At 38.6% G+C, this 21,141-nt stretch overlaps 2 protein-coding genes across 5 annotated transcripts in view; one reads left to right on the forward strand and one right to left on the reverse strand.

The window, feature by feature from the left end:
• LOC105052175 (protein ANTI-SILENCING 1) overlaps window positions 1-13,565 on the reverse strand; it is a 64,931-nt gene extending 51,366 nt beyond the window's left edge. The window contains exons 1-2 of one of the 2 annotated variants that reach the window (XM_010932908.4): window positions 13,186-13,565; window positions 12,968-13,070 (exon numbers count right to left, since the gene is read on the reverse strand). The gene's annotated coding sequence lies outside the window, so the exon portion shown is untranslated. The remainder of the gene's footprint in view (window positions 1-12,967; window positions 13,071-13,185) is intronic. The other variant, XM_073244547.1, reaches the window with a different exon arrangement.
• A 1,209-nt stretch (window positions 13,566-14,774) lies between these two features.
• LOC105052174 (probable mannose-1-phosphate guanylyltransferase 1) lies at window positions 14,775-19,072 on the forward strand. 3 transcript variants are annotated; one of them, XM_029266774.2, is made up of 6 exons: window positions 14,777-14,931; window positions 15,050-15,155; window positions 16,629-16,761; window positions 17,668-17,730; window positions 17,837-18,076; window positions 18,153-19,072. In XM_029266774.2, the coding sequence occupies exons 3-6, from the start codon at window positions 16,651-16,653 to the stop codon at window positions 18,822-18,824; spliced, it is 1,086 nt and encodes a 361-aa protein (XP_029122607.1). In that variant the 5' UTR covers window positions 14,777-14,931; window positions 15,050-15,155; window positions 16,629-16,650; the 3' UTR covers window positions 18,825-19,072. The 3 variants fall into 3 exon arrangements, with proteins under 3 accessions (XP_010931208.1, XP_029122607.1, XP_073100885.1); XM_073244784.1 differs by having other exon boundaries at window positions 15,081-15,155; XM_010932906.4 differs by lacking the exon at window positions 15,050-15,155 and having other exon boundaries at window positions 14,775-14,931.
• The last annotated feature ends 2,069 nt before the right edge of the window (window positions 19,073-21,141 follow it).

Consider the following 21,141-nt stretch of genomic DNA (forward strand, 5'->3'; position numbering starts at 1 on the left):
TATCTTGATATATTCAAGAAGTAAATTGGAGCATGAAGAACATTTACGGTGTGTGCTACAAATATTGAGGAAAGAAAAGCTTTATGCCAATTTAAGAAGTGTGAATTTTGGTTGGACAAAATATCCTTTTTAGGACACATCGTATCTAAAGATGGAATTTCTGTGGATCCAGCAAAAGTGGAAGCTGTAATGCAGTGGAACAAACCTACAATATTTCTGAGATTCGAAGTTTTCTGGGAATGGCAGGATATTACAGACGATTTGTAGAAGGATTCTCCCCGCATAGCTGCACCCTTGACTCGTCTTACTCAAAAAAGGATTAATTCGAGTGGACTGAAGATTGTGAACAGAGTTTCCAAGAATTAAAACAACGATTAATTTCAGCCCCTATCCTTACTATACCAACAGGAGATGAAGGTTTCACAATATATAGTGATGCATCTAAAAAGAGACTCGGCTGTGTATTAATGCAACATGGTAAGGTAGTAGCCTATGCCTCAAGACAATTGAAACCATATGAACAGAATTATCCGATACATGATTTGGAATTAGCTGCAGTGATTTTTGCCCTAAAAATTTGGAGACATCACTTATACGGTGCGCAGTGTGAAGTGTTTACAGATCATAAGAGTTTGAAGTACATTTTTACACAGAAAGAATTAAACATGAGACAGAGAAGGTGGTTAGAACTATTAAAGGATTATGATTTAACAATCCATTATCATCCGGGAAAAGCTAATGTTTGTTGCTGATGCCCTTAATAGAAAATCTGTGGAAAATTTAGCGGTTTTAATCACACACCAAAGTCAATTATTAAAGGATATAAGAAAATTGGAATTAGACATCCAAATATATGACTCAACAGTACGGTTAGCCAACATGAGGGTTCAGCCAACACTCATTGAAAGAATTTCAGTTGCCCAAAATAATGATCCACAACTAATAAAAATAAGAAATTCAGTGGAAGCTGGTGTTCAATCTGAATTCAAGATACATGAAGACGGTTCGTTAAGGTTCGAAAACAGGATTTGCGTACCCAATGATTCAGCACTCAAGCATGAAATACTTCAGGAAGCACATCAGTCCGGTTATACAGTTCATCCGGGAGGTACCAAGATGTATAGAGACTTAAAAGAAATGTACTGGTGGAATAATATGAAGAGAGAAATCGCTCAATTCGTGGCTCAATGTTTGGTGTGTCAACAAGTTAAAGCTGAACATCAGAGACCTGCAGGACTACTTCAACCTCTTGATATTCCAGTTTGGAAGTGGGAACATATCACTATGGATTTTGTAACTGGACTACCAAAGACTCCCAGTAAAAATGATGCAGCCTGGGTGATTGTGGACCGATTGACAAAGTCTGCATACTTTCTTCCAATTAGAGTTGGATTTACCTTGGAAAGACTAGCAAAGTTATATATGAAAGAAATTGTAAGACTACATAAAATTCCAGTGACCATCGTATCGGATCGAGACACCAGATTTGTATCACATTCTGGAAGAGCTTACACAAGGCATTAGGAACAAAATTGAACTTCAGTATAGCTTTTCATCCACAGACTGATGGTCAGTCAGAGAGAACTATTTAGATCTTAGAAGATATGTTGAGAACCTGTATTTTGGATATGAAGAGTTCATGGGATGAGCATCTACCTTTGATTGAGTTCGCTTACAATAACAGTTATCAGACTAGCATTGGTATGGCACCTTACGAAGCTTTATATGGTAGAAGATGTCGATCACCGATTCACTGGGTGATGTCGGTGAGTGAAGAATATTGGGTCCCGAACTTGTTCAACAAGCAGTCGAGAAGATTCAATTAATTAAAGAACGACTACGGGCAGCACAAAGCAGACAGAAAAGTTATGCAGATAACAGGAGACGGAAATTAGAATTTCAAGTCGGTGACCATGTGTTTCTCAAAGCATCTCCTTCAAAAGGAATCTCAAGATTTGGCATTCGTGGCAAATTGAATCCTAGATATGTGGGTCCGTTTGAGATTTTGGAAAGAATTGGTGAGGTGGCTTATCGACTTGCCTTACCCCCTTCACTTGCAGGAGTACATAATATTTTTCATGTTTCTATGTTAAAGAAATATTTACCAGATCCAAGTCACATCGTGGAACTTGAACCAGTACAAGCCAGAAAAGATCTATCATATGAAGAATATCCTATACGGATCGTAGACCGTAAAGAACAGGTGCTGAGACGTCGCAACATTCCTTATGTCAAGGTACAGTGGAGTCAACATTTAAAAAGAGAAGCTACTTGGGAACTAGAGGAAGAAATGAAGCAAAAATATCTCCATCTCTTCGAGACTACAGGTATGAAAAATTTCGAGGACGAAATTTCTTTATAGGAGTGGAGAATGTTATAGCCCAAAACCCAGCCCAACCAAGCCCAATCCAGCAGACCCAAAGCCCAAAACAAAAAAAAAAAAGAAAAACAGAGTAAAACCGGGAAGAAGACTCCCGGTAGGAGTCTTCTTCTCTGGCGAAACCCAGGCAAAATCGGACTCCTAAGACCCCTCGGAGTCCTAGGATTCCCTATAAGAATACCCCCTCCCCCTTGTGATCGACCATCGACCTCTTCTCCCTCTCTTTCTCCCCGTTTTTCTCAATCGGAGCCGCGGGCACTGTTGGGTTTCTCGCCGTGATTTCTCGCCGGTGAGGTCACCGGAGGCCGGGGGTGAGCCTTCCTTTCCTTCCTCTCTTCCTTCCCTTTCTTTCTGTATTTTTGCTTGAGGCTGCCGGCGACGAGTGTCGCCGATCTTTGGTCGGGAGAGACTGTTTTTGGGCCTCTTTTCCTTGAATTTTTCCGACGCCGGCGATCGTAATCGACCGCCGGCCATGCTCCTCCGTAGCCGGGGGAGCAGCCTCCCTCTGCCGCCGGCCTCCGCCGCGGCAGCCGCGGCTTGAACGGTCGGCCAAGGAAGGACCAAGGGTCCTCTGTTCCGGCGCGGGAAGGGCCGAGAAGAAGAAGAAGAAAAAGGAAAAAAAGAAAAAGAAGAAAAAGAAGAAAAGGAAAAGGAAAAGAAGAAAAAAAAAAGAAGAAAAGGAAAAGAAAAAGAAGAAAAGGAAAAGAAAAAAAAAAGGGCGGAGAAAGAAACTCTCTTTGCTCTCTCTCTCTCTTTAGATTTTAGGATTTATGAAATTAATTAAAAAAAAAATTAAATTAGTAATAAAAATAAAAAATAAATAAATATAATTAGGGTATCCATGGATTAGTTCGAAAACCCTGGATGCTGTCGATGAATTGATCATCGTGGAGACATTAGATTTTAATAATTTAGTTATTTTTAATTCGATGAAATTTTGATTTAAAATATGATATTTGACATATCAGGTTCAGAGAAGAATTTTCGAGATCCCTAGAATTTCTAGTTTGGACTTTCTTTTGAGGTAAGTAGTGTTTACTTTTACTGAATTTATCTGATAAAATTTTGAATTAAATAAGTTTATGCATGCTTGTGATTGGAATTATTTATTGAAATAATTATTAAAATTATTTATGATTAAAGTTAATTGTAGAAATTATTTATGATTGAAGTTATTTGTTGAATAATTAGTATGATGATGAATGATCACAAAGAATGACATGGTTGATTTGACTCGAATATCATTTATTTATATTATTTTAAAAATAATATATGAATTGAAAGACAATATGAAATTGACAACCTAACTGTGTTGAGGACCCGACCAATGGGAGCATATACGTTGGCAATTGACTGTCCTGAGGATTTATATCGCCAGTAAGACCAGCGACATGTCGCCAGATAGACCAGCGACAAAACCGCCAGCGAGACCAGCGGTTCCAAAAGACTTGACTGCCAGATGATTCGCAACTCACCGCAAGCAGATACACGGTATTATGACCCTGCCACAGGGATAATGTGGTCATAGTCATGGTTGGTAAGAAGAACTTAAGAAATTGATGAATTTAAAAAGAATAGCATAATTGAAAATTATGATGAATTGACTTTTATATATAATTGACAGTATGAATATGATTTCATGAAATTACATATTGATTTGTTATGCATAGTATTATTTGCCTGATTTATTCAGTTAAAAATATACACTACTTACTGGGCTATTTAGCTCATGATGAGTTTTATGTTTTTTTATTACAGATTCAGAAAATTAGCGTGATGCGGGATTTCGGTTGGAAGAGCGATTAGAGATGGAGTTAGCTCATTGATTTAGGATTTTCTCAGAATTTATTTAAGACTTTTTAGTTTTGTTTTTAGTGCTGACTTTGTCAGACAGTTATTTTCTTTTGAATACTGAGTTTTGATTTGTTATTTGAACTAAGGTTTGATTATTAAATATTGAAAAATTTATTTAACTATTTGTGAAGATATCATGATGAGATGCCTTGCATGCTTATGGGAAAAGTATTCTATAAGTATGCGGCGGTTGCCATGACCCTCGATTCAAATCTCGGGTCGGGGGCGTGACATTATCGGTCTTCGCCCTCAAATCCAAGACGAGTTAGCCTTTTCAACTTTCTATAAGGTTGACAATGCGTATAATCATACGCTTAAGGCTGAAAACAAATTGAAAAGACACATTTTGTCAAGAAAACACTAGTGGAAAGAACATCGTAGGAGCCAAACCAGCCTAGAAAATTGAAAATTCAGAATCTTCAAAAATTGTTCAAGAATATAAGGGAAAAGGAATCTTAGGAGCAAAACCAACTGATTCTAATATCATATGTTACAAATGTAACAAACAAGGACATAAATCATCTGAATGCCCATTAAGAAAATTCAATACTTGAGCAAATGTAATTGAAAATCAAGAAGAAGAAGAAGAAAATGAAATAGAAACTGAAGAGCAAAAAAATGAAAAGGAAATTCTTGATGAAATTTCGGATGCAACTGAACCAAACTTGATGATTCATCGAGTCTTAGCAACTACTAAGTCTACCAAAGATAATTGGAAACGATGTATAGCCTTTTTAGGACGGTATGTAGTGCCGGGGGAAAATTTTGTTCACTGGTTATTGATAGTGGGAGTATTGAAAACTTTGTGGCAAGAGAAATAGTCAATAAACTTAATTTGAAAACTGAAAAACTTGCACGATCTTATAAAATTACTTGGTTTAAAGATGGGGATGAATTTTCTATTTCTGAGAGATGTCGCGTCAAATTTTCAATTTGAAAGATTTATGCGGATGAGGTCTGGTGTGATGTAGTGCCCATGGACGTTAGTCATCTACTGTTAGGGCGGCCCTGGCAGTATGATCGTAGCACTATACATGATGGAAGAAAAAATACCTACATTGTCACTAAAAACAACAAGAAAGTTAGATTGATCCCCTCCAACTTCTTGCCCAAGCCCAAACCTAAACAAGAAAACCCCAGAAGCAAGCAACCCCTGATGATAAGAAAATGATGATTGTGAATAAAAATCAATTTTCTAAGAATCTTGAAAAGATCTCAATTGTTTATGTCCTCGTAGCAAAAGAACCCATTGAAAACACCGAAGTTCCTTGCGTTGTTCGGTCATTGTTGAATGAATTCTCTAACATTATGCTTGAGGAACTCCCTGACGGCCTTCCACCTATGAGGGACATTCAACACTGTATTGACCTTGTGTCAAGTGCAAGTCTGCCACACCTAGCCCATTATAGGATGAGTCCCACTAAACAAGAGACATTGATTGAGGAATTGCATAGTGGTGGGCTAGGAGGTCATTTCAAAAGAGATAAAATTTTGGAATTAATTCAAAAGCATTATTATGGGCCTAACATGAATAAGGATGTTGAGAGATTCAATCAAAGATGTAAAATTTGTCAAACATTTAAAGGACAAACTCAAAATACGGGTCTATACACTCCTCTTCCCATTCCCACTACTCCTTGGGATGATATTACTATGGACTTTGTTTTAGGCCTACCAAAGACTGCACGGCAAGTTGATTCTATGTTTGTGCTTGTTGATCGTTTTACAAAAATAGCTCATTTCATGCCATGCAAAAAAACTTCTGATGCATCATATATTGCAAAATTGTTTTCAATGAGATAGTCTGTTTGCATGGCATTCCAAAAATAATTATTCCTGATAGAGACAAAATTTTTAAGTCATTTCTAGAGAACTTTAATGTCTAAAGCAGAAAGTAAATTGAATTTTAACAGCCTATACCATCCACAAACTGATGGGCAAACAGAGGTAGTAAATCAATCTTTGAATAATCTTTTAAGATGTTTGGCTGAAGAAAAACCAACACAATGGGATTTAATAATACCACAAGCTGAATTTGCTTATAATAGTTCCATAAATCGAACCATTGGAAAATTCCCTTTTGAAGCTTTATATGACCATCCTATAGCCCTCGTTCTTGATCGAGCACCTATACCCAATCTTGGTAGAGTTAGTGCAGATGCAGAATCTTACCTAAAACATATTCAAGAAGTGCAACATCAGATCCATCAGAGGCTGTGGAATTCCACTATCAAGTACAAGGATTTAGCAGATAAATACCACTAAGGTATGAATTTTAATGAAGGAGATAATATCTTAGTTTATTTCAGAAAAGAGAGGTTCCCCACAGGAGGCTATAGCAAGCGATGCAAGAAGTTTGGACCATTCAAGATCCTAAGAAAATTGAAGGCAAATGCCTATCTCATTGATCTGCCCCCGAAAGTGTCGACTTCTCCAATCTTCAATGTCAGTGAGCTTTATGAGTACCATGGAGTGCACCCCTCTACCATCGATATTGGAGGCTTGCCATTCCGTTCCGACACTGAGGTACCATCTAAGGAAGTGGAGGATATTTTGGATGTGCATATCTTCTACGCATAGTGGTGTTCATCATCAATACTTGGTGTGTTGACATGGTCGTCCATTGAGTGATAGTAGCTGGATTTTCGAGGCAGAGCTACGTCATTTTTGAGAGGATTTATACCACAATTTTCTGGATGCCATCTCGACGGGATCGAGATTTCTCCCACTTAGGGGGAACTGATGCAGCCACTAGTGCTGCGATCATCATTTCTCATTTTATTACATGCAATTTTTTTTTGTTTTATCAATTTGTGTCTAATTCGGACTTAAGACAATTGATTTTAGTTGGTTCAACTAACCTAAACCCATTATCCACCAAAATTATCTCCAAAATCCAAAACCAACATGGTTGAACTTAATGTCTTCTCTTTTTCTACACCTTATGACTTTTGGAGCATGTGCCTTGGAGTAAATGGAGGAATAATGAGCTAAAGTTAATGCCTCCTCTTCTCTTTCATCTTTTGACCTTTTGAAGTCAGTGTTTTGGAGAAAATGAAAAGACAAAAGACAAACTAATTTTTAATGCAGTGCTATCTTGAAAAAAATGAAGAGAACAAAAATCAATATAAGGCTGATTTTTGGCATTATAAATATCCAAATGTTGAAGCTTGGGAGGAGATATTTTCGAAAAACAGAAATTTTCTATTGACCTCTTATCTTTTTCCTTTCTCCTATTGATCGTATCGCTTCTTCCTCGCAGCGTGGTTGGCTTCTTCCTCTTCGTCGACACTTCTTCTGGACTGCTGCCCCTCTTCCTTCCGCTGCGTGGTTGGCTTCTTCTGGACTGCTGCCCCTCTTCCTTCCCCTCTTGCTGAAATTCTATCCGTGGTGTGGCCGCTATTCTCGTCAACCATGGATCCCCCGCAGTCACGCAATCGATACACCGTTGTTCCTCTTAAATCTTAACCTCTCCTTATCTCAGGTATCATTATTTTTTAGCCATCCCTCCACCATCATCAGCCCATGTTGAATCAAGGAAAAACTAAGTGTTTTATGCCCGATAGGATCAAACTTACTACTTTTGTTGGAACATTTATAAGCAGGTTAGTTGAGTAATATTATTGTTCCTTATATAGTGTGCTCCCTATCATCTTTGTGTTGCTCTTAATTGGATTTTACTATCACTTTCTTGCTGAAATTTTATTTACTATTTTGCTTATAGTGATTGAAGTTCTCCAGAATTCTCAAAACAAAAAAAAAAAAAGAATTAACTAGTTTCCAAGATTTAATTGAAATTTTAGTTTTTGCAACCTCACATTTGCATCATTCACTCGTCACTCAGAACATGCATAAGAATTATGATCCTTTTCTTCACAAGCGAAGCATCGACTTTATGAGCTACTGTTCCCTTTTAAAGCAGTAGGGACAGAATTATTTTGTCCACCATAACGCACTACAACCTTCCCCTTCGCACTCCGACCCAAAGTACTTGAGCCACCTCCACTTGGCTGATTGTTTGGATAGATCTTTTGACAGGTTTGCTAAGTAGTTTGCTTACTTTTAGTACTTCGAACAAACCCTAGACCCTTTTGCATTGCATCACTGAATCTTTCACCTAAGAATCTTTCACCTAAGAGCTTCCTTACACCATATCTCCACACTCATTTTTCCGCTAACAAAGCATGTTGCCCAGCATCTTCAAGACTAAACAAACGAAAAACCCCATCTCATCTCTAACAAATTGGTTTAATCCAACAAGATAATGAGAAATCACCTGTTCATTAGTTTCAGCCAATCCTACTCGAATTGACAAGCTGTAGAAAGTATATTCTTTGACCATCATACTTCATTGCTTCAAGGAATGGAATTTCTCATACAACTCCATCATATAATCAGCCAACAAAAATTGTTTCCGCAGCTTTATTTTCATATGTTTTCAAGTACTGACCTTTGGTTTACCTTGTCATGCACGTTGCTCTTCAATTCTTTTCTATCATTGAAGTACAATGTCCTTCAATTTAAGCTTCACAAACAACACCTTTCTATCTTCAGCCATAGGCTTCCACTCAAAATAATTCTTCAAACTAGCTTCCCAATCTAAATAATCTTAGGCACACATCTTCCCGTAGAAATCAGCAACTTCAATCTTGATTCCACCATAGTTTAGATCTAGGACATGAATCAATCACTCCCCAATCTATCTCGCACCGCATTATCTACGGCTCTAGCATCATGAAAGGGATCGTCAAAATCTTCCAGATCAGTTTCCTCCTCTAAACTATTTTTCAACATGTCTACTGGGTCATGGTTGCCTTCCAAATTCTCCATACGGGCTGCCATAGGTTCCTGCTATTGTAAAGCTTGAACAGCTTGCGACGAGTCTTCAATCATACGCCGCATCTCAGCCATATCTGCTTGCTGACCTTGATTTCCTCTTTTGTGACCTCTAGCACGTCCAACAATGGGTTAGGAACAAAAATCCTAATCTGATCTAATAGGATTCTTGCTCAGCACCAAATTTGATGCAGTAAAAGAAAAGGACGATAAATATTGATAGATTATAAGCTAGAAAAAAGGATAGGATTAAAGAAGAAACAATTAGAATTTTAAGAAAACCTTAAGACTCTGAAGCTTATTAATGAAAAAAAATGATAAAACACAACTGCAAACCTATGTTATAGCACTTAAAATGTTTCTTCTAATCCAACCTTAAATTAACTACTTCAAATCCTAGCCCTTGATAACTATTAAAATAAACCTTGAGCTATCGTATCCATGAACAATAACAGCACTATAGTAACCCGTGAACAATAACTTGTTATAATAAAATAATAATTAAAATAAATAGTCTATTTAAAGTTTAACCCTAAGCTCCTACATCAACTACCCACTCTGAGAAGAATTGGGTTCAAAAGTGCCCGAAGTAACTTCAGCTTGTGAGGCATCCAAATCACTTTGGCAAATTGAGTTCTATCCCAAACAACCAAACATATCCCACCAAAGAAACTACAAAATGAGAAGCATAACAGATCCAAGTCCTGAAACAAGACAAATGGAGGAGAAGAATAAGAAGAAGAGGGTAGAGAAGAGGAGGAGAGAAGAAGAAGAGAGAGGAAGGTAGAGGAAGACAAACAGGATGATATCTCAAATATTCTGTAATCTCAATAATTCAAGCTGTATTTACAATTAACATATCAATGGATTTACACAACAATCCAAAACCCTAATAAGAGTCCACATAAAAATAAAATACTAGAGTTTATATAAAATTCTAATTATAGAGTCCACAAAATTCTACTTTTGGAGTCCATATAAAATAAAATTTTCTAATTTTTATATTTGCACCTAACAAAAGAGTATCTAAACTCCTTATTAATGGACAGTCCTCCATCATACTCCCCTAGTTGGATAGAACTCAACTCTATAGAATTTGACTGGAACCACCACTCCGGAAGCTCAGGATACTCTGAATCCAAGAAGCATTGGATGAAAGGCAGCCTTTCAATTGGACAAAGATAACGACGGAAGCCACTATCCGATAAGTAATAATCTCATCAACCAAAATTACTTCAATCTTATGTCACTGCTAAGAAACATGGGGTGCTCTAAGAACTAAAGTACCTGCAAGAATACTAGATGGCAAAGAAAAAAGCTCAAAGATGCCTTGCTGGGGTAATAAATCCTCCCAACCAAGCGGATCAATTCACCCTAAATCGAGCAATTCAGGATGGCAACCCATTAACAAACATGCTTGGCAATGAGAAGTATGATAGGTGAAAGAGCAAGTATGTGAATAATTATATTATATCAGCTTTTGATTGAGAACAATAAAAGTGTACGACAACAATCTCTCCCTTCCAGTTCCACCAACAATCATTACCGAATCAAGTAGCTGCCATGAGTTACCAGGAACAAATTTAAAAAGTATAAAGTGAGAAAAAAGAGATTATTTTTGTTGTTGTTGTTGAATAGACAATTGAGGATTATCTTAAAATTTGGTCTAAATCTGACAAAAATATTGGTAAGATACGACAATCTTCACCACTCTAGAATACCTTTTGTCTATTTCATCTTTTTATATTTAACTGCAAATGGCCCACAAACTTGAAGGCTTAATTACCTAAAAAATCCTATACTTTTGCGCCCTTTTCAATTTTAGCACACTGTTCATTTTTTCCAATCATGTATATAAAAAATGTTGCAATGTTGGACTGCCATCAACTTACATCTAGTTTTATTGTTACAATGCCCTCATGGAATTTACATTGAAAATTTGAAAATGACATGGAAAATAATACCAATAGTTTCATAACAAAAAACGAACCCCATTGACCTAGCCTTGCGAAAGAAGAGAAAAACAAAAGAAAAAACAATGGAGGATCCCTCGCAATGCAGCCTTCGCCCTGACGACCTTCTGGGCATTGTCGGGATCCTCAACTCCGAGGCTGCGGTGATCATGGCCCACCTTGTCTCCCTCCATTGTGCCCCCTCCAAGCACGAAGTCCTCCACCTCCAGTCCAAGACCATGTGATCCCAAGGCATGTCCTACCTTAACTCCACCAACCAGTTCCTTCTCTTCCACCTCAAATTGATGGACGACCTCAACCACATCGCCGCTACCATCTCCCACCTCAGCGGTCGATGTTGTGGGGCCCTCTTGAGAGGCTTGACCAACATCTATGCCGACCTCAAGGTTGGCGGAATCATCGCGGATCTAGGTCAGCCTAAGATGGGATCCACGACAAAGGCGATCAAGTAGCAGGTAAGAAAGATGGAGCCCCAACAAGTTTGGCGGCGAGATTACACAAAGATGGAGCTGGAGGCGTCATAGTAGAAGATGGAGTGGTAGTAGAGGCGGTATGGTGGGTCGATACCAATGCAAATGTATCACCCTCAATCCACTCCAAGTCAAGATAAAGTCACAGCGCCAACAAGTTCGCCAGCTCAAGGAATAGCTCTAGAGCTAGAGTCAAATCATTGGAGCCATGTAGAGAGAGCCCATGGTTTCTCTCTTCTTTCATTGGGGCCCTCGTGAGCCCAATCTTGTCCTCCCATCCTCACGCTCTCTCTCTCTCATTACATAAGGGGATTTTTAAAAAAAGACCAAAAAAGGGGTTCTGACAGCTATTACAGCTACCATTTATTAACATAAACTAACACTAATATATGCATGTAGTGCTACTAGTTACAGAGGTGCTGTTGTTGATGTTGTTGCTACAGTGGAGAAGCACCCAAAGCCTTGGCTTTCAGCTTGAGGGACCTGAGGTAGCAAATGGCTTCATCACGAATGGTAATCTTTGCCCTTTCCACCTGGAATGATTCTTCACAGTACACCGACCGTCTCTCATCAATTAAATGGGATTTAAAGGAAGGGGAGAGGTAGAGGTGCAAGGAGTTGGAAGGGGAGAGGCGAAGGAGAGATGGGGAAGAGGGAAGGGGTTTGGAAAGGAGGAAGAAGGTGAGAAAATTTTTTTTAACATTTAGTTAACTTGATTTATTCCACGTCATTTTTACTTCATTATTGTTATTTTCTATGTCATTTTTAAAATTTTCACATCATTTCCACAAGTGCACTTTAACGATAAAATTGGATATTGATTGACGGCAAGCCAATATTGGAATATTGTATAAAGTATACATAATTGAAAGAAAATAAATGGTGTGCTAAAATTGAAAAGGGTGCAAAACTATAAAATTTTATATTCTGTAGACTCAAACACCTTCATCACCACCGCAAAACAACATGGAAGGGAAAAAGGGCACACCACTGACCTCCAACTCTAAGCCCATCCAATAAAACATCACAAGGCAAGTAGGAAAGCAAATGACCAAAAACAATCCAGAAAATCTATATAGAAGCACAAAGTACTACCAGATACTCATACACAGACCCTAACACCAACCATCTAGAGCATGGCAAAGAAAAAATGGGAGGTAATGATAGCTTTCGTGCCCTAAAATATGTGCACTGCGTCAATATACCACAAATACGAAATGATTTCAAGAACACAAAGAACCCTAGAAGAACTATAGCTCAGCAAGCCATCGCATCAAATCCAAAAATGAATCCTAATGCCAATAAGCAAAAGAAAAAAAAAAAAAAAAACAAGAACAGAAACACTGAGAAGATTACAAATTTTCCATGTGCTAAAATCGTGCATATATCTCTCTGCATCAAAATACCATAAATACAAGGAAAAGTGACATAGAAGCATCAATTGTAAGATATACCTTTCCGAATCATAGAAGAAACCATCCCCATAGAAATCACTCCAGAACGAACAAAAACCACAATCCGGCACTTATAATCCCCCGGAAAATAGAGAGAAGAGCACTGAGATTAGAAGAAGGAGACGAACATCAGGGTTTCCTTACCTTGTGGTAAACAGATCGAAAGAAAAATCCAGCGTGGCGATAAGGGGAAGGGAAATTAGAGGTAGGGTACTTACAACAAGAGCGGATGGGGAAAGAGAGACGAAGGGAGACTCTGTGTAGCTTCGATTCGCTTCTAGAGAAAAGACGGAGATGGACGATGGGGTGGTAGAGCGCCGAACCCTCGTTGCGTCGCCGTTCAAGTTCCCAGATCGAGTTCTTGTACCACAAAAATAAATAAATCGGAGAGAGAGAAAGAAAGCGAAAGAGGATTGGTCGGCGGACGGCTGATGATTATATCAAGAAGAATAGAGTTGCCGCTTTGCCGCCCCTTTTATTATACGGAGCAGCAAAGGATAGGGGGTCTATCCATCTAGCACCTTTCTGGACCTAGCTAGGTGGTTTGACATGTCGGCCATTTTCAGAGGCCCTCCGTTAGGTTGCACTGGTTGCGGCGGTGGGCAATTCGAAGCCCAATGTCGCGGACCTACGGTCGAAGAATAGGACCGCCGAGATATTGTAAACGGCATCCTTAGCCAGTCAATGTGGGATCATTACATCCTCCCACGCCTAATCTCACGACACTCTTGTGACGAAATCGCTTCATTGATGTCATAGAGAGGAGGTGGCCCCTCCATGGCCCTGGTCCCACTCGACCTTATCGATCCTGCTTAACTATTGTATTTTTTGGCGACTCAGATCTGATAGAGCTATAGGGTATTATGCTGGCCCTGATGTTACGGGTCATCTCGTAGTCGAAAACTTTTAAGATTTGAAATGTACCACTTATACACCCAAGCGGTTGGAAAATAATTGTACTATTTTTTTTTATTCTTCATTCTAATAGCTCATAATAATTATTATTTTTTTAAAATTTACCCAAGATAGATGAGATGATTGTACATGATAATTATAATGATTAAAAATAATTTTTGGTGTGACTTATTATTGAAATAATGTTACCAACTAGTATATAAAACTGATATCTCAACTACCCAATATACATATTTTAATATCCAAAATTTTTTATCAAGCAACACTTTGAAATCTTTTTATATCTAAATTTAAAAATTTTTTATCAAAACCGATATTTTTGTTATAGCAATGAATAGTACAGTAAATTAAATTATGTTCTAACCGAACAATCTGAAACTAGAACGATACTTATCTGCTAATTTTGTAATATATTTTATATTTTAATTTTATGTACTGTTCTCAATATTGAAGTGGTATGACCATTCATTTATCTTTAAAAAAAAAATTTTCTGTGGACTCACATATATTTTTTTTAAATAAAAATATCTTTAAAGTATTCGTGTTTCCCTACATTCTCCATCATATCTATTTTAAATAAGAGATACGCTTTTAAGCATCCGTGTTTTTATGGTATCTGAACTTTTCCGTGATCAGATAAACCGTTTTTCCAAAATTATCCTTCTAGTTCTTGGTGAGCAAAAAGTGTGATAGGCCAAAGAGAGAGTATCCTTCTTCTCGCGCCATCAACGATCGTTGCCGAATCAATAGGTTACCATGAGCTTCCGGGAACAGATTTTAAAAAATATATAAATATGGGAAAAGTGAGAGAAGAGATATTATTATTGTTATTAAATAAACAAACGAGCATTAATTTAAAATCCCGCGGGTGGTTATATATAACGAGCAGCGGGATCTCCCTCAGGCATTGGGGCCTAGCCTGAGCACAAAGCTGCTCCTTTTTATTTTTTTTAACCCCTTTCCTTGCGCAAGGGGAAGAGGAGATAAGGAGGAGTGATCCGATATCGACGGGATTCGCGTCCTCCGGCCGGAATCTCACCAAAATCTTGGTAAGATTCGACGGTCTTCTCCATTTCAATCTCCTCTTCTCTGTTTTCTTGCTAGATATGGGTAGCTGATGGTGATTTCTTCTTCTTTAAATTTTCCGGCGTCTTCTGACATTTGGAGGTGTCTCCCTATCTCCGATCGGGTGTCGCAGTGTGGCTGGGATTTGTTGGATTACTCGACACAATGATCGACGTTTTAATCTTTATGCTTCTGTAGTTCGCTCAGGGTTCGGACACCTGTTAGAAGATTTTTGTTGTGTTTTTCCATATAATTTCGATGAACTTAGCTTGTTTTCCGGGAAAAAAAAAATTACAGTTTGGAAATTTGTTTTATATATCTTCTCGTACTTCAGTTGAGTACCAACCTTCTTGGTTTATAGGGCTTATGGCTTATTCTAATCTCCAACAACTAAGTCCGACGAGTAAGGTCACATCTCTTGCGTTTCTGCTGCAATGAAGTCCATCTTGGAGCCCCTTTTCGGTGCCCTTTTTTGTTGTCTAATAGATTTGGTGAAATCTGCCCCCTCAACCCTCCTCCCTCTTTCTTTTACAAGCTTTTCCTTTAGTTGAATATCAACCATATATTTCTGTATTTAGAGTGTTTATTCGTTCATTTCCAACAACTAAAACGATTTCTTTGTGCTTCTGTTTTAGCAAAGTCTATTCTATATTTCTTTTCTTTGTCTAATTGCAACAACATGATTTCCTTCTGTAAGTCTACTCTTGTCATACATTTCCTTTTCTTGTTGTAAGTTTGATGTTCATTGTTGAGTTCTTCACCTTCTCTGCATCTTTCTATAATGTGCTTAGGATATTAACCATGATTCTTTTAGAGTTTCCATCCATTTTCTACTGTAAGTAGGGAAAATTAATGAGACTTGATCATAAGCTTAACGTTTATTAGAGTGCTGAATTATGAATGTTATAGAAACAATTTTCTAGATAATTGGGATTTCTTTCATTTCCTTTCTTCCATTTAAGGAAGGCATAATTACCACGTGATTCACAGCCGTGCAAAAGGATTCTTAAGAACTTTCTGCAACACATAGGATGCAGAGCTTGATAGGAATAACCAGCAAAAAAGAATTCAAAAGAGACCAAGTGTAAATATCTGAGATAAGGCTAGATAATTCATGTTATAGTTATGTTTCACTTTAGAGAGTTTAAAGAAACAATTACTCAAAAAAAACTCTAAAGAGTTAACATGAAATATCTTTACCGGTGGTTCGATTCATTTTCTATGGACCTCAATAATTTGGCTTTCCCTCATCAATGAATCCAGCCTGTGAATTAGCTGGAATTTGGAGCTTCATTCCAGCTAGAACATAATCACAATTTTCACCTAAACCTACCGATTTTTGTGCTTTGAGCGACACCTGTATAGCCTTTTGAGTTCTTTCTGTATTGCCTGACCGCAGATTTCAATTCCTGTGGTTTCTTTCTTCCATGTCAAGACATTGTGATTTTATCATTTTCTCGGTGGTTGGAAGGAAATGTTCTGAAACTGAGGGGACACTGGGTAGGAAACTTTGATAGCTTTTCAGAGTCCTTTATGAATAAGGTGGCGATCACTCTTCATTCACAGATGTCAAGATAGAGTTGTATAAAGTAGCTTCTGTCCATATATAAGCATGGATTCTATGACTTATTCTTGGGTTTGGTTTGCTTTGTGGTATTGACTTGTGCCATTTGATCAACAGGGCAAGAAGGGAGCAGCCAGCCATGAAGGCACTAATTCTTGTTGGAGGTTTTGGTACCCGCCTGCGGCCTCTGACACTTAGCGTCCCAAAGCCTCTAGTTGATTTTGCCAACAAACCCATGATCCTGCATCAGGTCTGTCTTTTCTGTACTGTGATATTGTTTGAGTAGAAAGAGGAATAGTAAGTTTTATCAAGGTAAAGAGCTGTTTTTTTTTTTTTTTTTTCATGTATGGTTGATTTCTGGCCTTGGAATGCAATCCAATTTTAGCATGTTCTGCTTTTATTTCTCTATAATAAACCAGTTAGATAAATGTAAGAGTAATTTTTCGGCAAGTTGAAGAACATTGCAAGGGTTCTTTCTATCTATGTTACCCCTACACATCTCATTTAGTTGACTTTGCGATTCTTCCTACTTCAGTGTGAATCAAATAAAAGGATTGTTATTTAAGAGATTGCTTTGCCTTCTTGAATATCAAGAACTGGTCCTTGTTGTGGTATCAGGTCGATGAGTCTTTATGGTTGGATCTTCTTTTTGCCACTTCAATTCCATTGTGTGTAACATCAGTGTATTCATCTAATCTTTATAAAGGTGCACTTTACTAGGTGCTTGTCCATGGTTTAGTTCAGATTGAATCACTTTGATCTTGTTGTAGATCTCTCACAACAATTATCACTTGAGAAATTACATATATCCTTTTTAATATCGAGAATTATGCGTCACTATCAAGTAGATTTATTCTATGGCCAGATCTTTCTTTCTATAACGTTAATTACTTTTCTTAGTTTAATCGGCGTATTTGTTTAATCTTCATTAAGGAACCCTTTGGTAGGTGCATGTCTCTAGATTCTTTTCAAACTGGACCACTTTAATCTTGTAGATCTGTTACTTTTTCTGGCAGAAAGAAAGATAAGCTACCCATTTAGCTTTTGTTCGGTCAGTCTTAGTACGAATCTATTCTTAGTTGTTTGTTTACAATGCTTGAATCAACAATCAAGCTATTTATTGTAACCGATGGTCTCGGACACTTTTTTTGATCAGATTGAAGCTTTGAAAGAGGTTGGAGTGACAGAAGTTATCTTGGCCATCAATTATCAACCAGAGGTAAAAGCATGAACCTTTATCTACATCCACCAGTCCTTTATTCTATTCAGTGGACTTTCTTGCGGTTAAATTTCTGCATCCTCTAATCTCAGGTCTCTTTTTTCAGGTGATGCTTAACTTTTTAAAGGATTTTGAGAGCAAGCTTGATATCAAAATCACCTGCTCCCAAGAGACAGAGCCACTGGGAACAGCTGGTCCTCTGGCTCTAGCTAGAGACAAGCTAATAGACGGTTCAGGGGAACCCTTCTTTGTCCTCAACAGTGATGTCATCAGTGAATATCCATTTGCTGAACTGATTCAGTTCCACAAAGCGCACGGAGGAGAGGCTACAATTATGGTAACGAAGGTATTGATCCGAGTCTTGGTCATTATTTCCTTTAACAATTGTTTGTTCTGCAGCCTGACCCTTTTTCATCTGATAGGTCGATGAGCCATCCAAGTATGGTGTCCTGGTTATGGAAGAGGAAACCGGAAAGGTTGATAGATTTGTAGAGAAGCCAAAAATATTTGTGGGCAACAAAATCAACGCTGGGATCTACTTGTTGAACCCATCCGTGTTAGACCGCATTGAGCTGAAGCCCACCTCAATCGAGAAAGAGGTCTTCCCCAAAATTGCAGCGGATCAAAAGCTCTATGCCATGGTCCTGCCTGGCTTCTGGATGGATATAGGACAGCCAAGGGACTACATCACAGGCCTGAGGCTCTATCTGGATTCCCTTCGCAAGAAATCACCCTATAAATTAGCTGCTGGTCCACACATTGTGGGGAATGTTTTGGTGCATGAGGGTGCTGTGATTGGAGAGGGATGCCTGATTGGGCCAGATGTTGCAATTGGACCAGGGTGCGTCGTGGAGTCTGGAGTAAGGCTGTCAAGATGCACGGTGATGCGAGGAGTTCGGATTAAGAAGCATGCATGCATCTCTAGCAGCATCATTGGGTGGCACTCCACCATTGGACAGTGGGCACGGGTTGAAAACATGACCATCCTTGGGGAGGATGTGCATGTGTGTGATGAGGTATACAGCAATGGAGGTGTTGTGCTCCCTCACAAAGAGATCAAGTCTAACATCCTAAAGCCCGAGATTGTCATGTGAACATGCATGGCTGTCTGAAGTGGTTTAGGTTGCAATCAGAGCTATAATTGTGTCATGCACCTGTTATTTTTCTTAATGCTTCCGTCTCTCACTGCAAGTGTATGGGCAGTCTGTTTGTATGTATGTTCTAGGCTAGTACTGGCTTAATGGTAAGTTTGTCGTCTGAGTCTTAGAGACAAGTTTCTCCATTAAACATGGTAAGTTAGACTTTTATTTTGTGATAAAATCTATGGATGAATATTGTTTCATTTGTTTTTCTTTTCCCCTTGCTTCAGGAGAAATAATATTGAAATTATGGTCTAATATCTTTCCCATGAAGGAATATAAGTGGTTAGCGAGGAGCATTTCAATGATTTGTTTTGAAATTTTGCATTTGAATTAGATATGTAAGGAACATCTAGTCCTTTGGAGCAATAAGAGCTCAGCGTGCAAGTTTGAGAGCTGACTAATGGAAAGGTAAGAGTGGTGACTTTTTAAATGTTGGCTTAAAAAGCAGTTAAAATTCTAGCCTCTAGTTTTTCATGGCTTGAGGCTGGGGTTGGGAGAAGGTTGGGTTTGATAGGGACCGGATTAATCATGACGAAGGAGATGGACCAGATGGTCCTAATTTTTTGGTACTGAATATTGATGTCTCTATATTATAAATGGTACACAAAAATAGGTCCTAATTTTTTGTACTGAGTATTGATGTCTCTATATTATAAGTGCAGTTGTGGTTTGTGGTAGGTAGTTTCTGGTGGTTGGTAGTTTCTGATGGTTGCTCGCTCCTAATTTATTGCTCTCCCATCTCTCCTGTTAGCCCAAAATCAATCAGAATGACAGCATGGAGAATCCGAAGTTTTTTCTGCGTGCGATGGAACAGGTGAATCATTATAAAGAGGACAAGATCTAGTGAAGAAAGGGATTTGGCAGGCGGAGGATGTCCTACCACGTGAACCTCGTAGGGACCTAGATCATGTGGTGCCAAAACGCACACGACTGCAGCAATGTACCTGGTCAATGTGTGGGGAACCTTCTTCTGGAGTCTGCACCCTAAAATAGTCTCAATCTGTTCTCATTTTGCAAGATCTTTAATGTAGCTTCCATAACTGATAACTCGGATGCCAAATTGTGGAACCTTCCTCTGGAGTCTGCACCCTCTAATAATGTCTCATTCTATTCTCATCTTTTACAGGATCTTTAATGTTGCTTCCATAACTGATAACTCTGGAAACCAAATTGGCTCCCTTCAACGAACAAATGGAGTGCGTTCTGGTCCCAATACTCCCACCGTTAGGCTAGTAACTGTCACTGGTCCTTTCCAATAGATTACCATGGGATGGGATTCATCTCGAGGGGAGTACTTTGGTAAGTAAGGTTTTCTTATTTTGTTCAGATCTCGTTCATGGAGTTTGATTGGTCTTTACGAGTAATAGTTACCAAGAATTTACACAACTGGTCTAAATTGATGGAATAAGACACTTTGTCAACGTTGCCACAAATTGTGAATTTGCTTACGTGGAATCTCACAACCGGCCGAATGACAAGCCACCTCCTACTCTTTTTAAACCAAAGAATTACACCGATTTGGGGGCCATAATTGCGGGTAGTTGGAATTAATTTAATCGCATGAATCATCTAATTAAGCGAATGTGACTAGAGCTTTTGTCTGGTCTGAATTGTAGCGATCGCAAGTAACTAAACTTTCTTTTATCATAAAACTTTGGAAGTGGACTGCTGTGTTCTTTTCTCCATCCAGTCTCAACCTAATTAATATCAAGAGAAAGGTGCAGATCACACATCCTCCTTTGAGGGGAATGATAGCCTCCTCGTCGCTGTTCAGGAATGGTCCAGAGGGGACCTGGAATTTGATTACCTGGGACCTGCGTGGTTAAATTATTGCCTGGACCACTCTTAGGTAGACCGGCACAAATCTCGGAGCACATGCACGGTGGATAACGTGCAATCAGAAATTTGTGAAATACAAAGGTTATTGTAGCGTATTATCTACCATGGGATTTGAGTGGTCTCAAGACAATAATTTATCGGTTAATAGCCGAGAAGCCAAAACCGCACCAATTGCGTGTCATGCAATCCACGAGGACCGGTGGTTGGTCACATCACCCGATTGTGGTCCCCATGGATAGAGACTAGAATACGTTGGCCCAATGGTGGATGGAGTGTGGAGTGAGACTTCGCAACCTTGTGAATCACATTGCTCTCTAGGTGCTACGTGTGGAATGATCACGACGTGTGGAGAGAATTACACCAATTGACGCGTTAAAATTTGTGGGACTGGTAATAGAAACGTGTCCTAAAGAAATAGCAAAAAAAGATA

Source organism: Elaeis guineensis, chromosome 10 (genome assembly GCF_000442705.2).
Source record: "Elaeis guineensis isolate ETL-2024a chromosome 10, EG11, whole genome shotgun sequence".
NCBI lineage: Eukaryota > Viridiplantae > Streptophyta > Magnoliopsida > Arecales > Arecaceae > Elaeis > Elaeis guineensis.